Raw genomic sequence first — 26,530 nt, forward strand, 5'->3', positions numbered from 1 at the left:
AGCACGAGGCCGCCCTCGTGGCCACTGGCGAGGTGGCTAGTCGCCGAGGTCCGGCAACCGGTTGGAGGAAGAAGATGAGAAGAAAAAATAAAAAATAAAAGAAAAAAAATTCAAAAATATTAAAATATTAAAATATTATTAAAAGTGGTCCACATCGGCGCCGACAGCCACGTCGGTGACCGGCGTCAGTCAACAAATTTCGGCCAATTTTGGCCGAAAATGACTGAATTGGCACAACGTAAAAATGTTTAAGACTAAATCGGCACAAAGACAAAAGATTTAAGACTTTTTTGGCACTTTTCCCTTTCTAATATATCTACATGTGACTATTTATAGATTCAAGTGCCTTGGGAGTGCTAAGTCATCCATGAGCCTGCAAATAGCGTTCGAAGCCTTCAATGTTCCCGGGTGGCTGACGTCCTCTCTGGATCATCCTTTTTGCGGAATCTCCATCCCAACCAAGGACGCCATCGCTAATAGTTCATACCGGGCCTTCATCAATGCAATTGGCATTTATTTCTCCGTCGTTGGCAGGCGCTCTCGGTGCAACAGTTTCGTTCCTGGGAAAGAGCCTCTCAGTCGCCCTTCCATCTGAAATGCCCAGTAACAGAACTAATCTCAAGTTAAATTTTTCTTTCTGTCATTTGCTGAAGACAAAGTCATTCCTTTCCCATTGTCAGTTCGGTGTTGTTCGTTTCAACAATCGATCCCATCATCATATCTTGAGGTTGATTTTTAAGTACAGTAAAGCGCTGATGGGAGTTTTGAATTCGAGTTGGTGTCTGAAACAGTTCCTGCGGCGGCTTCCAACTTCTTTGGCACGGTACAGGCAGTGTGATTGTCTGACCATTTTCATCGCAGATCGGTGAGGCCTCCGTAGCACACTTACACTTACCATTAATTAGCTGATATGATATTGGAGATTTTTGTATTTCACATATGTTCACTTTTACACTTTTATCAAACATTTTTTGTGTCATGTTTTACTAAAGTTGCATTTCTCATGGACTATTTTTCTTTTTAGTTTGACATGACAATTTATCTTTTCTAAGACATAATCAATCTTTAATTAAGTAGAGAGGGGCAATAAGTGTCCCCATGCTACCAAGATGCTAGTAGTTAGGGGTCTCTCTATGCAAGGTATACTATAGCTGGCGACATAGTGCGAGCCTTTTAATGATTTGCTCATGATGTGATTCATAAAAGATAAGTGGTATACCACTAGACCAACCATCTTAATGGTTAAGTGAAATTAACTCAAGTATTGTATTATGACTACAAACGTATTGGGTAGAATCGAAGGTAATTACGCCCCATGCCATTGTGTTGACTCATGATAAAAATGATCTATAATTCCCTACCGCATTGTATACTTGTGTATAGTAAAATAAACTTTATTGCAATAGATATTTTTTTCATTCCTTATATATGATATCATTAGTGTTAGCCTATTCTATTACAAATTCCTTGGCATGCGATAATATCAATTTTTATCCTCTATAATGATATATATTTTAATATTTTTTCTATAACATAACAAACCATGCCTAATAGAGTCAATTTTACTTAGTTTATAAACATAAATATATTTTTTTCATTCTCATGAAATTAATTTTACTACTTTTTACTTTAAATATAATTGGACATACACAATACTTATGATTGATATACATAGTCTAGTTCTACACACATAAAATTTAGCACTATAATACAAAATACATATTTATGTTGAATTTTTAAAGATATTTTCTGTATAAAAAAAAAACTCAAAACCTTATTTGGAATAAAGAATCTTTTCATCAATTTTTTTTTGTTTCATGGAAAACTTAATGATAATTTTTTTTTTTGGTGATATATGATCAAAAACATTTTCGATGATCCCATTGGAAAATGAATTAATCTTTTGCTTAGGAAAAAAGTCAAAATTTTAATATTTTTTAAAAAATCGAATTTGTAATTATTTTTATTTGTCTCTGTTTTATCTTTTTCTTTTCTTTTGTTAAAAAATTGATTTTTATTATATTTTATTTTCTTTTTCCTTTTCTTTTTCCCTCTTCCTCCACTACAACTGACTGGTGATGGCCACAAGTGTCATGCCCCAATTCTCGGCGTGCGCCCATCCCTGCATGGTTGATTAAATAGCCAAGTGAGGGTGAGTCTCCCTAGGCCTCGCCTCACCTATGGTAGGCAAGGATGTGGCAGGCGAGGCCAACCAAGAACCGGTACTCGCCTGCCACAAGCAAAAGGAAGAAGAAGATAGGGAACGAAAAATTAAATAAAAAATTGGAAAAATAAACAAAATCAACAAAAAGATTTAAAATATTAAAATATTAAAAATTATCAACGTCAACATCAGCCATCCTACTTAACACCGCTGATGACCACGTAGTGATTTATGGCTAAAATTAGCTCGATAAACTCAATTAGTAAAAAGTGAAAATGTTTATAACTCAATTAACAAAATTAAAAAGTTTAGGATAAAATTGACATGAATATAATAGATTTAGAATTTTTTGGACAATTTTTCCACCCATTTTGTAATGTAGGTCTTGTTGTTCGCTGGAACAAGGCTTAAGTGAACCTAACGGGTTGCTTGAATAATGATTAGCTCTATCATTAACGGGCAATAATCTTTAAGCATTTGGTGCTTTGGTCTTACGCGACTAACTAGATGTTCTATGCCGACATCTCTCACTTGTTGTCCCCTACTCGGTCGAGCGGGTTTCACGGCGGCAATGCTCGAGAGATGAGCCCTGAAGCACCTTTGCCTAGAGACCATGGTCAGCAACGGAAGAAGTCGACAAGCATCCGAAAAAATATGACATTTTCGTTGATTTTGCTTCTATTGAACTTTTGTAAGCGTAGACGTATAAAATTTTAAGTATACAGAGGAATTCAATGCTCATAAAAGGATACAAAGAACCACTTTGATACTTGTTAATGGACAACGAAAAGTGTCATCATATGCAAGTATCTTGCCATAAAAAGTGAAGACTAAAGAGAACCGACTATGCAAAATTTCATGAGGCAAAAAATGTTGTGCGCCAAGCATAATCTTTCGCGACTTATAACAATGTCCAATCATGTCAACAAGCACCACAAACCAAACATAGTGCAAGTAGCATCTTATTCGTAAAATAAGAGAGGTGTATTCACAAAAGCATAGAGGAATGTATTCGGAATTCTCATTATCTAAATGATTAAAACATTGGAATTTTGAGAGAGTAGCTGGAGTAGGATGAGATCTTCCGGGGCCTGGAGTCGCTTCTACCCAGCCTAAACACGTATCTTTTCGTCGATATAGTATATTTTTTTTTCAATAAATATCGCTTCTTCTTCTTTTCGTTTTATTACCTATGTTTGTACAATTATTTAATATATTTTCGCAATTTTCCCTAATTTCAAATTAAGCAGTTTTTTTTATTTATTTAGTTTTTGCTACTTAAAAATGAACTACGACATCATAGGTATATCGATTAATGTTATAGTTCAATACAACAGGACACAGTGTATTTGGACTCTTTTTTTTTTTTTTTTCAGAAATAGATCCATTTAGAAAAAGTAATTCCCGAGATAAATCTCTCTTTAAATGTTTTGGAAACTAATGCGAATGGTAACGTTTGTTCTTTTTTGTTCGGAGAATAGAAACAAAAAAAAAAAAGTGTTTTGTTCGGGAACAATTTTTGAACAAAAGAACGCGTTTGGTAACGTTTGTTCCGAGAATAAAAATGAATAGAAACACGTTTGGTAAATTTTATTTTTTTATTTCTTTTAATTTTTAAACAGTTTTATTTTATTTTTCATTTTTCCTTTCTTTTTTTCTTTTTTTCTTTTTTCGGCCGGTCACCGGCCTCGCCTTGGCCGGGCGAGCTCGGCCTCGCCCAGATCCGGCGAGGCTCGGGCGAGCCCGAGCTCGCCCAGCCAAGGCGAGGCTCGGCGTCGCCCGCGCTAGCGACGCTCCGGTGAGGTCGCCGACCCTCGAGGGCGTCGCCGGCCCTCGACGGCCGGTCGCCGGCCATGGCCGAGGCCGGCGACCGGCCAAAGAAAAAGAAAAAAGAAGAAAAAGAAAAGAAAAAAAAAAAAAGAGAAGCGTTTTTGTTCCTTTCGGGCGTCCAAGAAGTGTTTCTCAAGGCCAGAAACAAAAATTTTTTGTTTCTTTTTTTTGTTCCTATTTTGTTCCGGGAACAAAAAAACAAAAAAAATGTTCAAGAACAGAAATAAAGAACAAAAACATGCGGGCCCTAAACTTCTCATTGCTACCTCACGCCTAAAGATTCTCGAACTAGACTTCTTATTCCCACGTCTCCAGCTTTTTTTTAAGCAAGACATAAAGTTACATAAAATATAGATAAGTTCAACGTAAAATAGGATATATACTTTTCGCTCTTCCAAATTTTAATTTCCTTGTAATGTTTCCGTTAAGTGAATTGATGTTTTATTAATGTATAAATCTTTACAATTAGAAGTTTGAAATTTTTGTGATTTTTGAAGGACAAATTTCACTTTTATGTTCGATCCTTGAATTTATGAATCTCCTAGATACAGAATCGGTGCCCAAATCCACCGCTTTTATTTTCATAATCTGACTAAATCTGTCCAAATTGCGAGACCGAGTCAATGCGTTTTCTTACCATTTATTGCTATGTTATCCTAAATGAACTTTATTTGTCTATGCTCTGCGATTACATATACATTTATGTGTTATCCTAAATGAATGTCTGTATGTTAAACATTCCCAATCGTGCGCTGCCACATGGTTGCGAGATGGTTTTTATCTTTGCATTCATCGCTTGCAGTACCTTGTTTTCCTGCCTGCATGGTAGGTTTTGTCATGTCTTTCATGCATGGCAAGCAGGTGTTACTAGACTTGTCATAGTAACTAATCAATAATTCATTGCGATTGCTTACTCTAAATTTGACTCATTTACTCGTTTAAGCTTTTCAAGGCTCGAACCAAAATGAGCACCAATTTGCAAAACATAAAAATTAAAAAAAATTAAAAAAAATCGTCGAAAAGAAGTTTTTATCATTTCCCAAATACCATCATCCCCATTATAAATTGGAAGTGAAAACATAATATGTCATAACAAACATAGGGTGCATTTGAGAAAACTTTTGGCCAAAGTTTTGGAGGAAATGCAAAGGCCGTAAAGTTAAATGAGTTTTTCAAAATGCAAATTGTGTTTAGTAAATTGTATTGTAAAAGTCCATTATGAAATACTTTTGAGCAAAATAATGTTTAAAGAAAATATCTTTATTAAATATTTTTGTTATTAAAAAGAAAAATAAAAAAGAAGAAGAGTTGATCGACCAAGGGCAGGTAGTCACGGCAAAGAGTAGGTAGTTGCTGGCCAAGGACAAACGGTCCGACGAGGGTCGCCGTGCAAATCTTGCGACCAGATCGCAATCTGGGTCACCAAACCATCGCATGACCAGACCGTGATCTAGGTCGCCATACCATCGCACGAGGTCATCATGACCGTCGCCGGAGGGTCATGTGACCCAGATCGCACGGCTCCCTCCACCATTGGGAGCCGTTCCTATGACAGACCAAAAAATGGATCCCACTCCCAATCCAACTCTGCAATCGCCCAAACTCTCCATCGTCCCCGATTGGGAGATCGGAAAAGCACTGAGGAACAGAGAAAAACCAGGCCGCAATATCCAATGCCAATGACAACACTCGAACCACACACACCACTATCTCTCTCTTCGATGTCACAGGAAAGCGGATGACAGATCTGGGGATGGGGATGGGAATGGATTCAAAGACGAGTGCTCAACTATAGGAGGAGGAGAAGTGGAGGGGCATCGACATGTCCGGAAGAACGGATTAGCATAATCGAAATTTAGGCTAGGGTCGCGCGATCGAAATGGAGTAGCGCAATTTGGGTCGTGGCAACCTCCTCATGGAGGTCATTGGGGCCACGTGATCTAGGTCGCACAACCCTATAGTGACGGTCCCGACGACTCAGATCACGGGCTAGTCAAGCAATGGTCACGGCAACCCAAATTGCAATCTAGGTTGTCGCAACCCTTGCTGGATCGCTTGCTCTTTGCCAGACCCCCTACCCTTCGCCGGTGACTGCCTGCCCTTCGCAAATGGCCACGAGCAACCATGCCAGTCCTATTCAACAAAGGAAGAAGATGAACAAAAAGTTGATGAGGATAATATCAGAAGAATATTTTTTACTAACCTTGGGCTCAGTATGCCGAGAAAGTTCGAGGCTGTCCTTAAGGTGCCCTTAGGCTTTCAGCCTTCAAAGGGCTAGCCTTTGCACAATGGGATTTCAAAAAAAATTGCTAAACACCCAAAGATCTTTGGGAATGTCATTCCCAAACGCAGAATTAGGTCTCCCGTAAGGTCTTTCGAGTCGTGGATAATCCTTGGGTCCATTTTAAACTCTAGCCTCTTCTGTAACGTGGTACAACTTTGAGGGCAATCAACACGGTAATTTGTATTGCCACCCTTTTCTTTCTTTTTCACAAAAGATAAAGTAGGCATGCGTAGCCTCTCTCGTAGGCAATGCTCGGAAACATACCTTTAGCAACCAAAAAGGGCATAGTTGACGGGCAAAAGTGGAAATGCACGATCACCCTCTCCAAGGTGCATTTCCACTTTTGCCCATCAACTATAAAGGACTTCAAATTTTATTTTTTTTTGTTCGAAATAAAGGACTTCACTTGAATTGATATTTTGAGAGCAATTTTGCTAAATGAAAATAATTTTATGTTTAAAGTTATAAAAATTTCGTTTTACTTATAGTATATAGCATTTTTATTTAATTTTTTAGATCCTACATTAACTTTCAATAAAATGGGTTAATGTAAATTTATTTCTAATATATATTTTAGCCAGTTATAGATTTAAATTTGATAAGGAAACAATTTCACACTTCGAATTATGAAGCTTTATACATTACTAAAATATATTATGATTCTATTTTAAATTTTAGATTTTATTTTGCTTGTAAAAGATTAGATATGTGGAGTAATTAATGAATTAATAATTAGCAATTTTATGAGTGCAATTGATTTGCGGTTTTCATTTTTTATAAGGTAATTCCAAAAGAATAAAAATTTGTAAAATGTTATAATTTATTCCAACAATTTGAGGTTAATGTGACTAGACGAAGAAGTTAATGACCAGATAACCTTGATGTATGATTGTTGACACCCAAAATTGCTCAAACCTCTGGCCATTGACTTGGGCTGAATAAGACCTAGCAAAGCATAGCGAAAATGGAATTTGCTAAGTTCTCAAGTCTACAACTATAAACAATCGACAAAGATGATGTGGAATTGTCTATGTGCATAATAAAAAACGAAAAAAATGCTAAGTGTTGAGCCATGAAGTGTCAATAAATGAAACTCGTTTTAATTGACAAAAGAATCAAAACTAAAGCTAAGATCAACGAGAGAAAAGTTATCGGGTCATGAAGCCAACGAATTCGATTAACATGATCACCAGTTTGTAAGGCCATAAATTTCAAAAGCCACTAATAATAATTGTTGAGAAACATGGGTTGTTATAACCATCAACAAGAGGAGTCACAATTTATGAAAGAAGCTGTCAATGTAGGACGAGTGATGAGGCCATGATTGTTGAAGTGGTGTTATCTTTTGTTAACCATCTATATATATATATATATATATATATATATATATATATATATATATATATATATATTGTTGATTTTCAGAAATCACATAAGCCGTCATGATGACACTTAGCAATTTTCATATACTCAAGTTATTATATGAAAATGTTCAATGATATTCTTCTATTAATTCAATTTCAGGGACAACATTAATTAAATTAATATATTTTAGTAATTAAATTGAACATGTATTAAAAGTTCAATTATATTAAACAAATTGAAAATTCATATATCACATTATATATTGGACTAAAATTCAAGAGATGGATTGAATAAATTAAAAATTTAAGAATTACATTATATATTGAGTCAAAGTTCAAGAATTATTTGCATCGTTACCTTTATAGAGATGGATATACACAAGCATATAAGGTAATATAGGGTTTTTTTAAAGTCGAAGGAAAAAACGGGTGGAGCAACCCATGCTCTCTCCACTGATCACCCGCGCTGCACCTCACTGAACACCCTCTGCACCAGCCAATCAGGGCCGCTCGAGTCGTCCCCTGCTCTCCCACCTACCCCACGTCTCCCAATCAAAAGATTCAAAACACGGGAGCCTCTCATCCCGCGACGCACGGTAGCAGCCCCCAGCGCCCCCCCACCGGGGCGGGGGCCGGGGCCCCTTTCTCTCCTCCTCCTCGTCTTCTGTCAAAAATTCACTCCACTTTTTTCACTGCAAAGGGGCCGAGAGAGAGAAAGAGAGAGAGAGAGAGAGAGCGAGCGGGCGCTCAAAACTTCCGGCGCCACCGACCTCCTCCTGCGATCGCCGTAGAGGGACGACGCATTGCGGCGATCGTCGCGGCCGGCTTGATTCCTTCGCGATTCTCGACGCGCGGCTGCATTTCTCGATCCTGCTGCTCCGGGAGGATTCTCTCTCTCTTCCTCGGCCTCGCGCTGCCTTCTCTTCTGGAGGTTTTTGCTCGGCTCCGAAGTTTCAGCGGAACGATGCAGGTCGGTCTAGGATTCGAGGCCTTCTTCGCCGGCTCCGGCTCCGGCTCCGGCTCCGTCTCGGCACGCGGTAACTCCTCTCCCCGCTCTCTCACCCTCTCGTTTGATGTATCGTTAGCGTGGCTTGCTCGTGAATGCCTGCGTGCGTACGCGACGAATGCATGCGGTTCTGCGAGCGCGATACGGCTCTGGTTTCTGGTATCCTATCGTGTGATGGCTGCAACACGTGCTCCTCGGGCCTGCAACGCCCGGTTGCTCTGCTTAAGCTGCTCTTTCCAAACCCCCCCTCCGATCATGGTCATTTTGTGAGAACTCCTTGCCATTGGAGTTGCTTCGACATGTTTCCTTTTTATTTTTCTTGTCATTTTTGTTGTGGATGTTGTGAAATTGTTTTCGCCGTCATAATCCGCCTGTTGGTCCGGCAGTCTCTTTCATCGGGACCACAATTGAGTTTTGCGCGTGCCGATTTAATGAGTGGGCTGAAAAGGATGGCCGGGAAAGCCGTCACACGCATATATGGGAAAGTCGGGTTATGCTGTGATCATGTCTTTGGAAAGAGTAGGCATTTATTCATTTTCCTTTTGGAAATTTAATTTTGTCATAGATCGTGTTTGTACGCTTTTAGTTTCGATTGCTTTTTTATCGCGTCATCATTTAGTAGCATACCGAGTTAAATTGAGGAATCAATGGATTTGGGACTCATAGCATATAATCCCTGACGAATAACATAGGGTAGGGCAACTGGTGCGACTCTAGCATGCTATCCAAGAATTCTGCGACATGGATTACACCAGTAAGTGGAACGAAAATAATGTCGAGATCCCTTGTTTAAAGCGTGGTACTGGAGTGGTAGGCTTCTTGTAACTATGTAGTTGAAATAAGGTATGATTGATGAATTATATTCGCAGCAGTGCACAAGAGTAATATGATATAAATGTAATGTGAATATAAGTCTAATGGGTGTTCAAGTATTGTAATGTAGGGAAAGTTGATTTCGTGTCCATATTGCTATTGTAAATTAAACGGCTTGTGTGTATAAAATACTCATTGTTGAATAAACAGAATGTGTAAGTTGAAATTTTCTTTTGCTGCGATAAATTTGGCATGCCGACTTTTGGCTTGTACAATGATGTTAGAGACTAGAATTTGTCAGTTTCAATTTATCTATTACTGTTTAATAGAAGAATTTATTAGAAATGAGTGTTATCTGTGAAAAGGTTGGAGTGGCTCATGTAGAGAAGAAGGGGGAGGGTGGACATGATTGTGGTGGTCTAGGCATATGAAGTCAGATAGCCAGATGCTTTGCTGAGAAGGTGTGATTTGATGATAGGGAAGTGGGTCAGAACAAGTAGGGGAAATCTAAGAACATGCGTATAGGACTGCTAAAATAGATTTTTAGATGCTTTTGATTTTACTGTTATGAGGACTTCATACTTGATAATTGTGAGAACAAAGAGCATAAATGCAGCCTGCCTCTGTTGCTGCTGCTGTTGCTGTTTTATTTTTCAATTATGGTAGAGGTGTATTTAACTGTACATCTGTAAATCACTTCGCCTTTTTTTCTTTTGATAATATCTGTTATAGAGGTATAGTTCGATCCGACGAAATTAAAATGTTTTCCTAGCGTTGTATATTGTGGTTATATCAATTGAATGTTTCTTCTCATACTGTCTTTTATCTTGCACAGGGAAGTACTCCGGAGGGCACAAGAAAATGAAATTTTCTAATGATGCAAATGATCAGATTGACTACTCTGATCCATTTGCGATCTACCGTATGCTGGACGAGGTGGACTCTGGTAAATACGGCAGTGTGACAAGAGACTTGGAAGCGGTGACTCTCCAGAGGATGCAGCACTTGACACCTCTCATTAATGCTTCGCTAAATACTGAGACCTTTCCAAGAAAGGAGGTGTCGAAGCTTGCTGGGGAACCAGCAGGGAATTCTGGGCAAGAGAATATCATTACTTTGGATGATGATGGTGCAAGGAATGATGCTCCAACTGCAGCACAGCCTGTCCTTATTCTTGATGACTCAGATGAGGAAGACAATACGAACTGGAAACCCTCATATCCTTTTCAGCAAATTTTCTTGGCAACACAAGCAGGAGTTGCTGGACAATCTCCTGTGGGAGATATAGCGGTAACATTTCATTAAAGTACACTTGCTTTAAATTTATATAAGGACAACATCATTAGAACTGTTAACATGCCAATATTATTTAAGCTGGTAAGATGTTATGCTTTAGATGTCTTGGAGACCATGATTTTGAGTCAAAAACTTGAGATTGTTTATATTTAGACCACAAATTGGTCAAGCTTCTTGCGAGAAGTCTGTGGTGTACATCTCAATAGTGAAGTAGTGTTGTATGCTTAAATTTCTTTTATCTTTGAACAGCAACATACACAAATATTATTGTGCTTTGTGATTTGTATGTACTGTGGCATGTCATGGTCACGTATGGTTTTCTTTTGATGCAATGTATTAAATAGAAGGGCAAGATCTCTCATTAATTTTTATACTATTACTTTGCCCTGTGTATCGGAGAAAAGTAAGAATTGAAGCAAATAAGGAGAATGAATAAGGAGGGGCTGAATTTTAGGTGGAGATATTTTTCTTGCGGCCTTGCTTGGATGGAGGGGAAATAGGGGAAACGAAATGCATGGAGAAAATGGTTAGTCAGAAGAAAGTCTGGTGAAAATGTCTGTTTCAAGTGAAAAAGTAAAACTTTTCTTTCCAACTATCCAACTTGGAGTGATTTCTATGTTTGCCCCAAGTAGAATGTCTGTCCTCACTTTCCATTGCTTCTTCCGAACCTTGGACTGTTCCACTCTAGCTCCCGTATTTCCCTCCACCTTTTTTCTTCCACCTCTTTCCTCCTTCCTAAATGCAGTGGAGGAAGTAGCCTTGAAATCTGTTATTTTGTTGTTGATTTAACTATGCTCGATTATGTGTTGCATGTTCTTACATAACATCAGCTAATTATGTTCAGAAGGTTTTTTACTCCTGAAAACTAGATGCACATTTCTTCTAATAAGTGGACCTCTTCACATTATGCATAGTGTACGCACTAAATGTTCATGAATGAAATGGAAGACGCTTTAAGTTCCTTATTGCGGCTGCTGGTTCTTAATCTTTGACTAGTGGTAAATGTCCACTTAAGCTTTGATGAGAAGAAAAGTAGATTGCACCAGAACATCCATTTGTCTATTTGATGATTATTGAATTCATTTTCTGCTGCCTGACAAAGTGGCTGGATTTTTGTCAAAAATGCATCTTCACCGTTTCAATGGAGTTTGCTGAGGCAATGACTAAGATCCATAGAAGCTACTCTTTCTCAAATGAGGATTAAGAACCCTTTGCTGTTGAGCTTTGCTTTTAATTTTTTGTATGAACCTTGTTTGTTTAGCTCATGGGCCGTGTTTTGCTTAAATGGGTCATGCGAAGGAGTGTTCCGGGGGCACTGGCTGAGCATGCCACTCGGTTTCTGAAGCATTGATTTACATGCCATAGAAGAAGTTAGCACATTGGAAACTGTAACATTCTTGAGTACTGCTTTTGTAATGTTATATAATGTTTGCATGTTTGCTACTGGCATTTGTATTGTGTTGTGCTCCCTGTGGTTCCTTTTGTTGTTGATGACGTTTGATGGAGTATCAGAAGATAGAATGCAAAAATCGACTTTTGAACCACATATTCTGTTAGGCTTTTGCATCCTACCAAATTGCTCACATGCGTTTTCCTACTCTAGAAGAAAGTTCCTGATTTTCCTTATTAAAACTTGCATTGAAGTGCGCCTTTCCCCTTTATGTTGTATCTAGCCCGTTTAAGACCCAGAATCTTCTTGCATTTGGAAATTCAAGTTGTCAAGTGTTTTATTATCTAATTGTTATCCTGCTTACAAGATTTTGTTGCATGTTATATTTAGGTAAAAAACTACAGAAACGTTGCTCAAGGAGATGGGCTTCTGAATGCTGAAACTGAAACTAAGAAAGACAAAGGTGTATATGTCGGGGTAGACAATGAACCAACAAAGGTTGTTGATGATGGTCTTGGGGATATCTGGAATGAGATGACAATGGCATTGGAATGTTCAAAGGTAGATGATTAATTCTTTATATAGGCTCTTTCCTGTCAAAATCTCCATGAAGCCTTTGTGGCAATTTTCCTTCCTCCCCTTCCTAGTGACGATTTAAATATTTGATTTAGCTTGCTTTTGTTTTACATCGTTAAATCACTTTCTGTCCGGTGCTATATTATTTATTCTATCTATGAAGATTCATGGATAGGTGGTGCAAGGAGGTGAAGGAAATGGTGCATTTGTTATGTGTAATATGGACCATTGTTGCTGAGTTTGATCTGCTTTTTATGGATTTCTTGCCAAAGAGGCATGTGGCGTAAAGTTTTTACTTTGAGGAGATGAAATTATGAGTTTCAGTTTGAACTGTAAAGCATGAATTGGCATATGCTCTTATTTGATCATATGTGTGCTATTTGAAGTTCATACTTGTCAGCAAGAACTCTTAGTATTTTAACCTATGATCCTTCTGCTGCTTCTCCTCTTTGTCACAATAGTGCTTGAACATGCCCCAGTGAATTGAACTTTGGGACCGTAATATTGGCTTCCTACATTTTGCTGACTGAAGAAAAGGGATTATTTATAAGTGCTGATTATTTGTAGTGTCTGAGATCTGTTACTGGATTTGTAAAACTATGTACGTTCTCTTTTTTCATTATAGGCTGTTATGAAAGTAACTTGATTTATCAATGTCTACATGCTTGAAACTTATGGAAATATTTACTCTTCTAGAGCATAATGTGAAGTATATTTTAAATCAATTCTGCTTTTGTTAGGATGTTGCTGAGGATATGGAGAACTGGGAGCATCCTTCATCTGATGACAATTCAAGTGAAGATATGGAGGACTGTGACCATTCATTTGTTCTCAAGGATGATATTGGTTTTGTTTGTCGAGTTTGCGGGGTTGTTGATAGGAAAATCGAGACCATATTTGAGTTCCAGTATAATAAAGTAAGCTTCATCTGTTGCATTCTGAATTTCCAGGCCATCTCCACAATCTTCAAAATTCCCATTATGTTCAATAATTTATTTAGATGAATATTTGTAATTGAGCATGAAGACGCAGGGGCGTTGATCGGTTTCCGCATCCGATCTGCAAGAGGTCTCATTAGAATTGTCTTTTGATATTTAATAGAGGACAACAGACTGTAGGAAAGTGATACCAGGAATATATGCATTGGGGACTATGTAGAACTTTGCCATAATAAGATAACATGCACCTTGAAATTTTACCAGCTGCAGTTTCTTGTAGGAGTTTTCTCATTGGGATAATTGCAATTTGTGGTTCTTTAATTTATGTCAATTATGTAGTTCTTCATCTTTTAATTAAACAATCAAATCTTTTAACTTGTTTGATTGCACAGCTTGCATGATTTGTGCGATCAAGCTCTTAGTTATTAGCTTGCTTAATCAACGCTAACATTGATTGACAGGGCAATTTTCAATAATAATTAAAAAATGAATAAAAAGTTTCTAAAAATCTAGTTAAGGTTTCAGATTAATCGAGAAAATTAAAAAAAATGTAAAAAATCTGGAGAGAGAGAGAAAGAGAGAGAGAGGAGTTAAAGGCGGTAGCCGCCACCAGGAAGGGGTCTGGTGGTGGTGGCTCATGGTGCTGACTATCAACCATTGCCTCACTCTAATTTAGTAGTGGCCCCGCCATTTTTGAATGTTCAATTATTTATTTGCTTTCTTTTATTATTATTATTGTTTCCATGTCAGTTGTTATGTCAGCATAATAAAGTGTGTCAAGACAGAGATTTGATTTCATAAACCATGCAAATTAAACGGTTCAATTGCATAAATTGAAAATTGGAGGACTCATTGGAACAATCACAGAAATTGGTGGATGGAAAATTCCTTTTCTTGTTAGATTATTGATTGAGACAACTCTCTGATCTGTTGCAGGCTAGCTTTGCATAATTACATTCACTCCTGTCACTTATATTATGCTCCATGTATCTCAGGTAAAGAGGAGCAGCAGAACATACGTGTCTGATAACCGGAAAGGCGGCGATGCTTCAGGGTTGGCTGGTCTTGACCTGCCACAGGATGATTTGGCAGTGACAGAGATTGCTGCTCATCCAAGGCACATGAAGCAGATGAAACCTCATCAAGTGGAGGGCTTCAACTTTCTTGTGAGCAACTTAATTACTGATAATCCTGGTGGCTGTATTTTGGCCCATGCTCCAGGATCCGGGAAGACATTTATGATGATCAGCTTCATGCAGAGCTTCCTTGCAAAGTATCCTCATGCCAGGCCTCTTGTGGTGCTTCCGAAAGGAATTTTACCTACATGGAAAAAGGAATTTCAGACATGGCAGGTGGAGGACATCCCATTGCTCGACCTCTATAATAAAGCAGATAGCCGGGCCCAGCAACTGGAGGTTTTGAGGCAGTGGGTCAATCAGAAAAGCATACTTTTCTTGGGGTACAAGCAGTTCTCTGCAATTGTTTGCGACACTGTTACCAGTGCTCCTTCTGTTAAATGTCAGGAAATACTGCTGCAAGCCCCGTCACTTCTTATTTTGGATGAAGGGCACACACCCCGGAACGAGAACACTGATGTTCTGCAATCTCTTGCCAAAGTGCAGACACCAAGGAAAGTTGTCCTTTCAGGAACTCTCTATCAAAATCATGTGAAAGAGGTATTCAATATATTGAATCTTGTCCGTCCCAAGTTCCTGAAACTGGACTCATCACGAGTTGTTATTAAGCGCATCTTGAGTAGGGCAAACATGTCTGGGATTAGGAAGCAGATAAATGGTGGAAAAGAAACTTTCTTTTACGATTTGGTGGAGCATACTTTGCAGAAGGAAACTGACTTCAAGAGGAAAGCTACTGTCATCCAAGATTTACGCGAGATGACAAAAAAGGTCCTCCATTATTATAAAGGTGATTTCTTGGACGAGCTCCCTGGACTTGTTGACTTCACTGTAGTGCTGAATCTTAGTCCCAAACAGAGGCCAGAAGTGGAGAATGTGAGGAGGCTTTCACGGAAGTTCAAGATGAATTCTGTTGGAAGTGCTGTTTATCTGCATCCAAAATTAAAACATTTGTCTCATAGTTCCGCTGCAACTAATGGTAATAGTAAGTTAGTGGATCCTCAGACTATGATGAAGATAGATGAGTTGCTGGAGAAGTTAGATGTGAAGCAGGGAGTTAAGGCAAAATTCTTTCTAAATATCCTGAGATTGTGCGAGTCTACAGGGGAGAAGTTACTGGTCTTCAGTCAATTCCTATTGCCGCTGAAATTCATGGAGAGATTGGTGATGAAAGTGAGAAGTTGGTCTCTTGGGAGAGAAATCTTTTTCATATCAGGTGAGTCAAGTACCGAGGAGCGGGAGTCATCCATGGAGCAATTCAACAATTCACCTGATGCCAAAGTTTTCTTTGGCTCAATCAAGGCATGTGGTGAAGGAATTTCTCTTGTGGGTGCATCACGGATTATTATTCTGGATGTCCACCTCAATCCTTCAGTTACTCGGCAAGCAATAGGTCGTGCATTTCGACCCGGGCAGAAGAGAAAGGTCTATGCATATCGACTTGTTGCTGCTGATTCCCCCGAAGAGGAAGATCACGTTACATGCTTCAAGAAGGAATTGATTTCGAAGATGTGGTTCGAGTGGAACGAGTATTGTGGTTTTCAGGACTTCGATGTGGAGACTGTCGATGCAAAGGAATGTGGTGATCCTTTTCTGGAGACCCCATTCCTCCATGAGGATATCAAAGTCTTGTACAAAAGGTTAGTGCCCGGCAGTTCTCAGCCTTGCATACACAAACATTTGAATCTATGTACTAAGTTTCTGTCTTGTGTGTCTTTTCCAGGTAATTCTGGGACAGAGGATGATTGAAGTAGCGGAGGTATATTATGAACATGTGTAAATGTCTTATTGCAGGTTGGAGCATTTTGAAATGTGAATATGGCAGTCTATCGAACTCATGCTTCATTCATGAAAAGAAAGCGAACGCTCTTTTATTTCAATGTGATCTCTGCATTTTGTTTTAGCTTGAATCTTCCTGGATTTATGGTACTGCGACCTTCCTGATGTCTTTTAGTTCATTCCAATATGCCTTTTGTTCTGTCACACAAGGGTTAGATAGCTATACCTGTAGTTTTATTTTCCCTTTACCCTTCTTCCGTATGGGACAAAGTATCAAATTGTGTCGCCCAAAGATTGCTCCCTTCGAGTACATTATAATTTCAGTCAAACTCCATGAGTCGATGACAATACTCTTCGACTTGATTGGACATTTACTCGACTGTCAGTCACTTGACTGAAAACCGTTCTTGTTTGGTAGACTTATTTCAGTTAGTTTCTTACAGTAGTTTCTTACAGCCAACCGTGGTGGTTGACTGTCAACGGTGTTCGCAATCAATTTGAGATGTGCCTGTCAACTCGGCATTACTCTGTCCCTACTTGATGCCCAAAATGTTGTGTTAATTCTCACTGTCGGCCTTGGCTCGACGGAAGAGACTTCTCCTCGTCTCTGGGTCTTAGCAAATTCTAATGTTGAGCCGATCCACCAGTTTCAGTTAATGTATAGGCAGTGTCTTCAATTGCTGATTAACTTCAGCTCTTTGACATCGACATTGGTTTTTGAAGGGTGTCGATACAAACATACATGTGTACGAATAGCCTGTCGTCGTTACGACAACTACACTTTCTATTTTCACCTTTAATAAGGCTTAGGTAATTCTGATAGCGTGGCGGTAGGGCTGTTCTCTTTTCATCTTTTGTGTCAGCACCTTGAATTCCGATTAATGTCCTGCATCATGTGCAGCAACCCATTTCTTGTGGGTGAACGGGTATATGACGGCACCAATGTCTTTGGTTGCTCTCGTTTCGGGCTTCTTTCGTTAGCTCCTCCCTCGCTTTCCCTCCCCTCCACAACGTACACGCGCCGCTCTCAAATCTCGTATCCGAGAGTGCGCAACGACCAGCTCGCGGTGGTCACCCAACCACCGCAGGGTGGTGGGGGAGCCCAGGCAAAGGCAACCGTCGCGAGGTGGTCTTGGGACCCTTGCAAAGACTCTCTGTTCTTAATGTCTTTCATTTTGTCAAGTTGATGGTCGTCCATCCACGGCACCATATAAGCCACATTGACACGACATGCAAATAAAACCGTGACATGCTATAAACCTTTCTAGAAAGTGTAGAGACGATTTCGGAACCAAAAAAAAAAAAAATTATAGATGGACTAATTCGATTTGTGAAAAAGAACATGAAGATCGTTGACGTCATTATTCCTTTTCTCCTTTTCTCCATGTGACAAAAATCACACGACATGGCTTGATGCAAGCCGGGCCGGCGGGTGCCCCTGACTTATTAGGCCCTCGAACTCCATCGACTTTGGCCCGACGGAAGGCCATAGCTTCGTGATTACCATCATCTCCTCCGGTGGATACGATAGGGCGATTCATTGAGTTGGACAAGGGTAAGGTCCCCACCATCGTGATGCTGCAAGCTGAGAGTCGGAGAAACCCCGGTTACACTCGCGAATCGCCATTCATGATCATCTTGAGATATATCCAAACGTCTCCTTTCCGATGATCATCAGTCTTGCGGTTACTTTGAATCATGAAAGTATGCCCTCAGCAAGAGCAGTATCCTGTCTAATGCGACATGTGACATACATCGCTTTTCCTCTTGCGCTAGCGAACTCGAGTTCGAGTAATCATTCCTCCCCCACTTCACATCCAACTTCGTTGAAATGTCATACTTTGCACTAACTTTCCTAATTACCAAATAGCGGAACCCATCGAGTACTTTGTCTATATTATGCGATCAACACAGTAAAAACCTTTGATGTCCTAAACAACATCCGCTTCTTTAGGAATCAGGTCTATCATTATAAATTTTGAAGATGGATATTTCCTAACTTTAGTTACACCTTTTATACTGTAAACACGGATAGTGTCGACATCTCAAATTTTGCCCTTTTCGAAAAATTCTTAGATTGACCGAGGGTTGACCGAGAGTTGCCCGACCATATACAAGGCATGAAAGACATCTTCAATTTAAAAAATGGGTAGGTCATAATCGTCAAAGAGGAATCTTTTGCACCCATGTGACCAGGCCTTCGAGACCCATCGCCATCGTAGTGGCGAGGCATCGGGTTGACCTAGTAGAGGAAATAAGCATGTAAAGGAGCTCCGTTACCGTCTGATGTTGAAGCCCTGGCTATCTGGCGTGGTATATTGGTTGCAAAGGAGGCATGGGACAACGTTTTTTTAACTTAAAGCTCTGCTCCTGTCTGATTCTGAGGAAAGGCTCCGTTAGTGTCCACTGAGATGGAGATGGAGGTAGCGACGAGGTTGGGGTTGGTTTTCTGATTCTCCAGTGTTTGACAATTGGTTCCTTGGAGAGCCGAATCCCGCAAGAGGATGTGAAAGTCCTGTACCAAATGTCAGTGCCCGCGACCGAGTTCTCAGCTTTTGCATATACAACATTTTCTTGCGATCTGCACCTTCTTGAGATGCGAACGTCCTGAGGATGGGGGCAATCTCAGCGGTTTGCCCTTTCAAATGCATGACACGAACTGGGAAGTGAGACAGAAAGAGCTGTGGAAAATGAGATGGATGACGAGTTATCCCAACCTCTATTTCATTCCACTATACCCATTTTCCTTCCACACAAAAACAGACAGTTGTACCTGTATATATTTTTCTCCTTCCACATATGTAACCGAAGTATCGGATATACATCTTTACAAATAAAGCTAACTCCTCCAAACAATATCTTCATATACAGCTGTTCTTTACACGTTCCCCCCTACATTGTCTATTTTTCACCTTCAGGCCGGTTCTGAGAGAGAGCAGAAGGGCATTTGGCGAGCACGGCCTATTCTCCTTTTTATCTATTTAATGAGGATCTTGGAATTCCAATCGACGTGGACCCGCGTCATCTGCATTGACCTCCTTTGTTTTATGCGACAAAATCGTGGAACAGCTGGTTTGAAGCAAGCCGGTGCTGCTGCTCACCTGGACTTGAGCCCTCAAATTCCATCGTCTCTGCCCCCACGGAAGAGGCTGCCGCGTTGTAGAAGCCATCTCCTCTCATGGATGCAATACCGTGATCCATGGAGTTGGACAAGGGTAAGGTCCCACCGTCACAGTGCTGCAAGCCGAGAGTCAGAGAAACCCCGGTGCCACCCCCAAATTGTCCGAAATTGGACACATTATAAGCAGCCGTGGCTGCAGCCATGAACCTGTTGTTTCCCCCGTCCGACTGAACGATGCTATCCGAGAAGAGAATTCCATCGTTCCCACCAGGAATGTGCCCTCCTCGTAGCTTAAAACCATACTCGGCGTCAACTTCACCATGTGTCCCGCTATTGAAAGTCGGTCCAGAGATCTCCATCTCAGGGTTGACTACAGGTGGTTTTAAGTCCATGAAGTTCCCCGTTCCGCATCTCTTAGTGGCCGTTGAGCTCGCACTCTGCTGCAAATCTTCACCCTTGTCCTCTGAAGACCGGCCATCACCTCCCGTCGCCTTGGCTGCAGTTTCAGAGGAGGAGTTAGAATCCATCTCGGGGTCGCCGATCTCCTCTTTGTACATTTCTTCGACCATAGGCTTCCATAGGCGCACTCGAGCATTGATGAACCAGTTCGAGACCTGCATAAGTGGCAAATGCATGACGATATGGGTTGACAAGTATCACTCACTTCAACAAATAATCATCAAGGCATATTCAATTGGCGAGATGATGTTCTCCACATAAAAGGAGGATCTAAAAGTTCTACATACGGAATTTCTATACTGACGGAACCACTTGCAATCCAGCTTACACTGAACCAGTGAAGTATCAGAATTCCTCTGTGAGATTCGATTTATGGAGTGAAACATGGCATGTATGGGTAGCAGGTTCTTGTGAAGATTGGAGGATCCTAGTAGCACTTCCGAGTCATAACTCACATGTTACGTTCCTTTTATAGGACTCTTCTCGTCATACGTGTAACTTGGCCAATACAAGACTCCATGAAATCTCAGGATGCATATGTATCTAGACATCACATACCTTGACGACAGCGAGAATTAAAAGCAGAACTATTACCTGACTTCTAGTCAATCCCGTCTGCCTTGCTAGCATGATCTTGTCCGAATCTTTCGGGTATCTAGTCACCATCAGATCAGCAATTACACAAAGCATACAAGAGTTCCAGGAAAGAAGAAACATTGAAAGTTGAGAATGAAAACGAAAGGCAGAATTCAGATCAGGGGGGACTTACGGGTGAAGGAAATGTTCAAACAGCCACGCACGAAGAATTGAAACCGAGTTTTCAGGCAAACCCCTTTGTGGCCTCCAAGCGTGCTGTTGCATTATACCAAGATGCTGCATCGACCTCTGCTGCCTCAGATGCTGATCCACATACCGTAATCGTGATATTCCGTTGCTGTTAGAGGTGTCTTGCTCTCCGAGACTTTTACGGGTTGCTTGAATTTGACCCGTGATCGCGTCATGCAGGCACCGGAAGTGGCGGGATATCCTCTGGAGCGCAAGCGCCGTGTAGGGCTTGGCTGCACCGCTTCCTGCTATTGTATCAAAAGACTGTACCACGATCTGCATTTGGTGATAGTACTGCTTGTACCTTTTATCAACCTGTGAGCATTGCGGGCAAAATAGTGAACCCTTTTGTCAAACTATCATCCGAATGCGACACCACAATCTAAACTTTTGAAAGAGAAGTGATTAGTTACATCCTAAGTTGATTTAGAGACTTAAAGATTATCGCACTTGTACAATGCAGGTCCATATCACTAACCGCATGCTTTTTGTGCAAAATGAAGCGGCGAACTAAAAAGAAACTTTGTTTTGATGTTGGAGACAATTCTAACTACTGCTCTACACTACGTACTAATCAATTCGCACAACGCTTTATTGTCTTATGTACTGATCATATGCAGACATGGTTGACATTTCGTGGTGTAAAGTGTCAGTGAACACCTGTTTAAGATCAACAGGTTGGTCAAATTCTGGGTTCTTTTAACAGAGTAGGCCTGCCAAATCTTTACGACAAGAACTAGCAGTCAGCCATTTAACCTTTTTTTTCCCCTTTTTACAGCTCTTTTCTCTTAGAATTCTCCGTAATGAAAGACATTTTCTTGTGTCTCCCGCATTATTAAAATTTTGTTGTTTAGTATACGAGTCCTTGCTATCAAATGATCTCTAGTAGCCAAGTAGTTTTACAAAAGAATCAGCATATATTGAGATTGCATTTAACAACATCTAACAAATAATTAATCTTAATCCACTGATCAACAACAAGCTTTTGACGTTGCAATCATTAGAAAGATGAACATTTAATTAATCTATCATTCCAGAACAAGAAAACCTCTAAATTGAGAGCTAAAAATCGCAATTAACATCATCTACAAGTGCCCAGATAATGCATATCAGTCTCCAAGGTAAGCAAAAGATGAACAAATTTGCTTACCTCGTCCAACATGGACAAGAGCTTCGTGAGCTTGTTCTGCAAATCTTGTTTTTCAGCAGCAGAAAGCTCGCTAGAGTTACTGGCGGATTCTTGGGGATTTGAGGATGCTTCGTTCTTGGAACCCCCATCCGCATCTTTGGGGCTCCTTTGGTTCTCATGTCTAGATTGGTCATTCGCGTCATCAGGGCGCTTCAAAGCCTTTCGCACATTCACTATTTCATCAAGCAGTTGCTGCGCCACCCTCAAGTACCTAGAATTGGGAATGACTCTCACGATGGTTGACATTCCATAAGGAATGTCCCCTCCCTTATTCACATCTTCATCACCTCCAGGAAAACCTGCCGGAGCACAATCAGCGTTTCTTGACCGCTCAGAACCGGTCCTCCCACCACCATCCCCCGATACCATGGGAATAGGACCCAAGAACGATATGGAACTAAGATTCGCAGAAGGCATATGGATTCCCGATGGAATCTGCGTGCCAAGGCTGAGGGACAATCCCTGGCCGTGTGGGCTCTGTAATGGTGGCATTAGTAGCATCTCGTTTCTCCCGTCTCTCCACAACGAGAAATCTTGATCTCCACTTCGTGACCCACCAAAATTGGAAAGGATTTCTTGCTGCTGCTGCTGCTGCTGCTGCTGCACTGAATCAATACCCCCCACCGAGGGCACCTCCATGCCGTTGCTTTGCTGCTGAGAATTCCCCCCCAATGGATTATCCGCGTAAGGCCCAGGATTCATATACAGCATCATGTTGCCGGACAGAACAGGCGTCTCGGGGAACGAACTGTGCATAGATTCTCTTAAGTAGAGGGCAGGTGCAGCATCCCTTTGATTCGAATTTGTATAGTAAGTCGCCATATTAATTCCACAATCTAAGGATCCGCACTCTCGGTTACTGGGACAATAATCGCATCCTCACTCTGGCAGTAGAAATAGAGCATAAATGAAAAAGCTGTTCAATATCTGAAATCACGCATGACTATTTGATGTTTAACAAGCTGAGATGTGGAATTATCATATAAAAAATTCTAGTCAATCACAGGTCCATGGAAGCTATACCAAGAACTGTAAAAGTTAACTGGCCCTGAATAATTTAACATGCGGCTCCAAAAGATCATAGCAATACCTTCTGGCGAATAAACATATTGACTTTAGATAAGTTTTAAGACAACCCCTCTGTCGGCAAGAATCATCCCAAAAACGAAGGCACAACTTTGCTTTTAACAGAATCTGATGGTCAAGCGCGTCACACTGACGAGATGGAAAATCAGCTGAAACCCCAAAATCGAAAACAAACGGACAAAGACGATTCCCCAACAAAAATGATTTTGGACAAGAAACTGAGCGATCAGAAGGCAGAATTTATTTCTTCCAACCACCCAACCAGAAACATAACATGCTAATCATACGGCAAGACAACCAGGACAGGCCCAGAACATGCTAAGAAATACTGTTTGAAAAAAGAACCAAACAAAAGATTCATTTAAGCTTATGATAATCTTCCAGTTCCAGAAGAACTAAGAGAGAGAAGCGAGAGTAGAGTAATAGCATGGAAAGTCCAAAGGGAGGAAGGGAGAAAACCCAAAAGAGGCTAAAAAATGCAGAATTCAATGCCTGAGCAGGTAAGAATAACATAGCCAAAGAAAGTCAAGAAAATATGGTACTTATAAAATAATTACCTTGAGACAAGCAACGGATGTGGGATTAGTGGGGAACAGAAAGAGCTCTTGAGAGAGAGAGAGAGAAAGAGAGATCAATTTGATAGAAAATCCTCTCTGGAGACCAAAAACACTTGCTGATCCCAAGATGTTGATCCTCTCGTCCAAAATATCACAGCACTTGTCAACAAACGCAGAAGAAGAAGAAAAGACAAAGACAGATAAAAAGAAGAAGAAGAAGAAGAGGAAAAAAGGGGAGGGAGAGAGAGAAGGAAAACTTCTGCAGCTTCACTTCTAATGATGGAAGAAGAGATGGGGAGATAATTTCAAAGGGACAACAGATCAAACACCCCCACAATTTCTTTTCTTTTTTCTTTTCCTCCTATTTCTTACTCATCTGTATTCCCCTACCCATCATTTCACCCATCCCCACGTGTGAATTCCACACGCTCGCAGACTCTTCTTCCTCCAAAAAAACCATGACTCTCTCTCTCTCTCTCAAAAGAGTTCCTCCTCCTCCTCCTCCTCCTCCTCCTCCTCTTGTTTTGGGACTATCTCTGTTTGGTTAAGGAGCTCAATCTCTAACTACTAGTTGGTGGACCTAAAACCAAAAAAAGAAAAGGGTAATAAGAAACCCTTCTAATAAACCTCCTCACTCACCAACAGCATGCTTTCTCTCTCTAAAGACTCGTTTTTTTCTTTTTTCCTCTCTTCTTTCTTCCTTCTAGCTGTCTCTCTCACCTCATGGGCTTGGAAGGTCTCTGGCTTCTTCAATATCCACCATTGGAAACAATATTCTATTCCGTCTGTTGGCTCATTCAAACTTAAATAATTCATCAAGTTTATTCGTTTATCTCTTTGAATTTGGTGTGCTCTTTTAAAAAAGGCGATTGGCGCACCATTAGTAGGTGCCCATATCCCTGCGTTTGTCTTTTTCTTCAAACTGGCAATTAAAGTTTCTTTTTTTCTTGCAACGAAGGTGCTGGCTTTACATGTATTTTTATTTCTCCCCCCAAGGAAATTTGGATTTTCTTTTCTTTTCTTGCTTTGCCTTGCTGTTCATGTGTCAGTGTCAAGCCCTAATAGGTTTTCAGGTTTTATGGATGGAGTCAAATGTCAAGTTTCTTGCCCTGCAAGTACGCTAAACGCTTTCAACCTGGTAAAGTACCAAAGACATGTAACGATCTACTTATGTTTTTGTACAAGAGCGGGATTGGTTTTTTCAGGAATAACATAAATAAAAAAGAAAACCAAGAAGGCAGAGAAAATAAAAAGATTAAAAGTTGCTTCGCTAGAAAAACCATTTCATATCTTCGTACATAATTAACGCGGTATGATTAGTTAATTATAGTGACATAAATCCTAATCAATTTTACATCTAAATTGTGAAAAATCTTACTATATCGATATGCTTTTCCTCCTATTACTTACTTAGGTCTTGTGCGCCCAAAGCAAAGCCATTGCCTTGTGAAATGAAATAGCATTGAGCAAATGCAATATCATTTCATTCTTCTTCTTTTTTCATTTCCATTCATTTGCAGCTTAAAAAAAAGTCCAAGTTCCACACCCTCAATCAAAATGTTCAACTTGAGCTCTATCACACTATGTGCACGATTCGATTCAATTTAACATGTAAATGTGAATGTAGTCCTCAAAACATATCACAAAACCAAATTGAGATTCAAGAAAATAAACCCCACTCAGTCTTTAATTTTTAGTGGAATTATTGATTTACGTTTTTTGCAGCAATCATATTCATGAGTACTTTAGAAAATCTACACAGTTTAAAAATGTAAATCTACTCTATATTCAATTTCAAGCCTAGTGAAAATTTAGTAAAACCGAAAATGTATAGCCATCTGAGGTTTTCTTGTTAATTAATTAATTCATGGTTATTTAATGTGGAAAGATGCATGCTGTGTCTCGACATTGACACCAAACATTGCATAGGTGTATGTGCAAATGACTGGGGTATTAAAAAAAAAAATCTTTTGTGCCAAACCCACTTCTTTTTCTTTTTCTTTTTCTTGTTTGTCGTAGCTTCAATTCCACTTTTCATCCCCTATTTTTTAGACAAAAAAACAAGTACTACTTTTGAAACGAGGGTTAAAATCCATAAAGATTTTAATCACCTTTCCAAAAGAACTCCAAGCATACCCCATTTCCCTAGACCCCAACCCTCATGTCTCCAAATATAATAACTTCTAAAATCCTCAACACCATGAAAACCTCCTCCAATCACCACCACCCCCCCTCAATTGGAAGTGGAGGCAAAGGCTACCCGCTTGCCTCCCTGCTACTATCTTCGGCGATGGGAGCTCTCAACACCATCCCCCTCTCCCTCTATCCAAGTCAGCTCTCTCCCATAGAAAGAAATGGGGGCTTAGGGTTATCACTTGTGAAGACAACCGGCGGCGATCAGAGTTGTAACAATGATTGGTGCGGCAACACGTGCAAGACAATGGCAGTAAACTAGGTTAGGGTTGGAATTTTCTAATGAAGGGGTCTTTGGAATGGTTGGGAAATTTGGAATCTAGTGAAAGCATTTTGGAAAGAAAATGGGGTAATATTAAAGCTATATACTTATTTTGTCGTAAATAGAGGTGCAAAATGGCCAAGAAACGAGAATTAAGAAGCGAAGTAGTATTGGGGTAATATCAAAGTGAAAAATTTAAATGGGCATTTGATATTTTTCTAATGTATAAGTATGCAAGCATGCTTGTTTTTGTTTGTCTAATTCA

General features: G+C 40.1%; 2 protein-coding genes across 3 annotated transcripts; one reads left to right on the plus strand and one right to left on the minus strand.

Annotated features, from left to right (window-relative positions):
* The first annotated feature begins 8,327 nt into the window (after positions 1-8,327).
* Positions 8,328-16,777, plus strand: LOC104453356 (protein CHROMATIN REMODELING 35). Its single transcript, XM_010067886.3, has 6 exons — positions 8,328-8,679; positions 10,297-10,751; positions 12,538-12,708; positions 13,464-13,640; positions 14,657-16,434; positions 16,518-16,777. Exons 1-6 carry the CDS (start codon positions 8,607-8,609, stop codon positions 16,519-16,521), a joined length of 2,658 nt encoding a protein of 885 aa, XP_010066188.2. The 5' UTR covers positions 8,328-8,606; the 3' UTR covers positions 16,522-16,777.
* Positions 16,778-19,255: 2,478 nt separating this feature from the next.
* On the minus strand, positions 19,256-24,551 carry LOC104453357 (BEL1-like homeodomain protein 6). Of its 2 annotated transcripts, none has more exons than XM_010067888.3 (5): positions 23,811-24,551; positions 22,129-23,051; positions 20,923-21,293; positions 20,748-20,808; positions 19,256-20,308 (listed from the first exon to the last, which is right to left on the minus strand). In XM_010067888.3, the coding sequence occupies exons 2-5, from the start codon at positions 22,987-22,989 to the stop codon at positions 19,619-19,621; spliced, it is 1,983 nt and encodes a 660-aa protein (XP_010066190.1). In that variant the 5' UTR covers positions 22,990-23,051; positions 23,811-24,551; the 3' UTR covers positions 19,256-19,618. The 2 variants fall into 2 exon arrangements, with proteins under 2 accessions (XP_010066190.1, XP_039172619.1); XM_039316685.1 differs by lacking the exon at positions 23,811-24,551 and adding an exon at positions 23,258-23,733.
* Between the last annotated feature and the right edge of the window lie 1,979 nt (positions 24,552-26,530).

Source organism: Eucalyptus grandis, chromosome 7, assembly GCF_016545825.1.
Source record: "Eucalyptus grandis isolate ANBG69807.140 chromosome 7, ASM1654582v1, whole genome shotgun sequence".
Taxonomy (NCBI): Eukaryota; Viridiplantae; Streptophyta; class Magnoliopsida; order Myrtales; family Myrtaceae; genus Eucalyptus; species Eucalyptus grandis.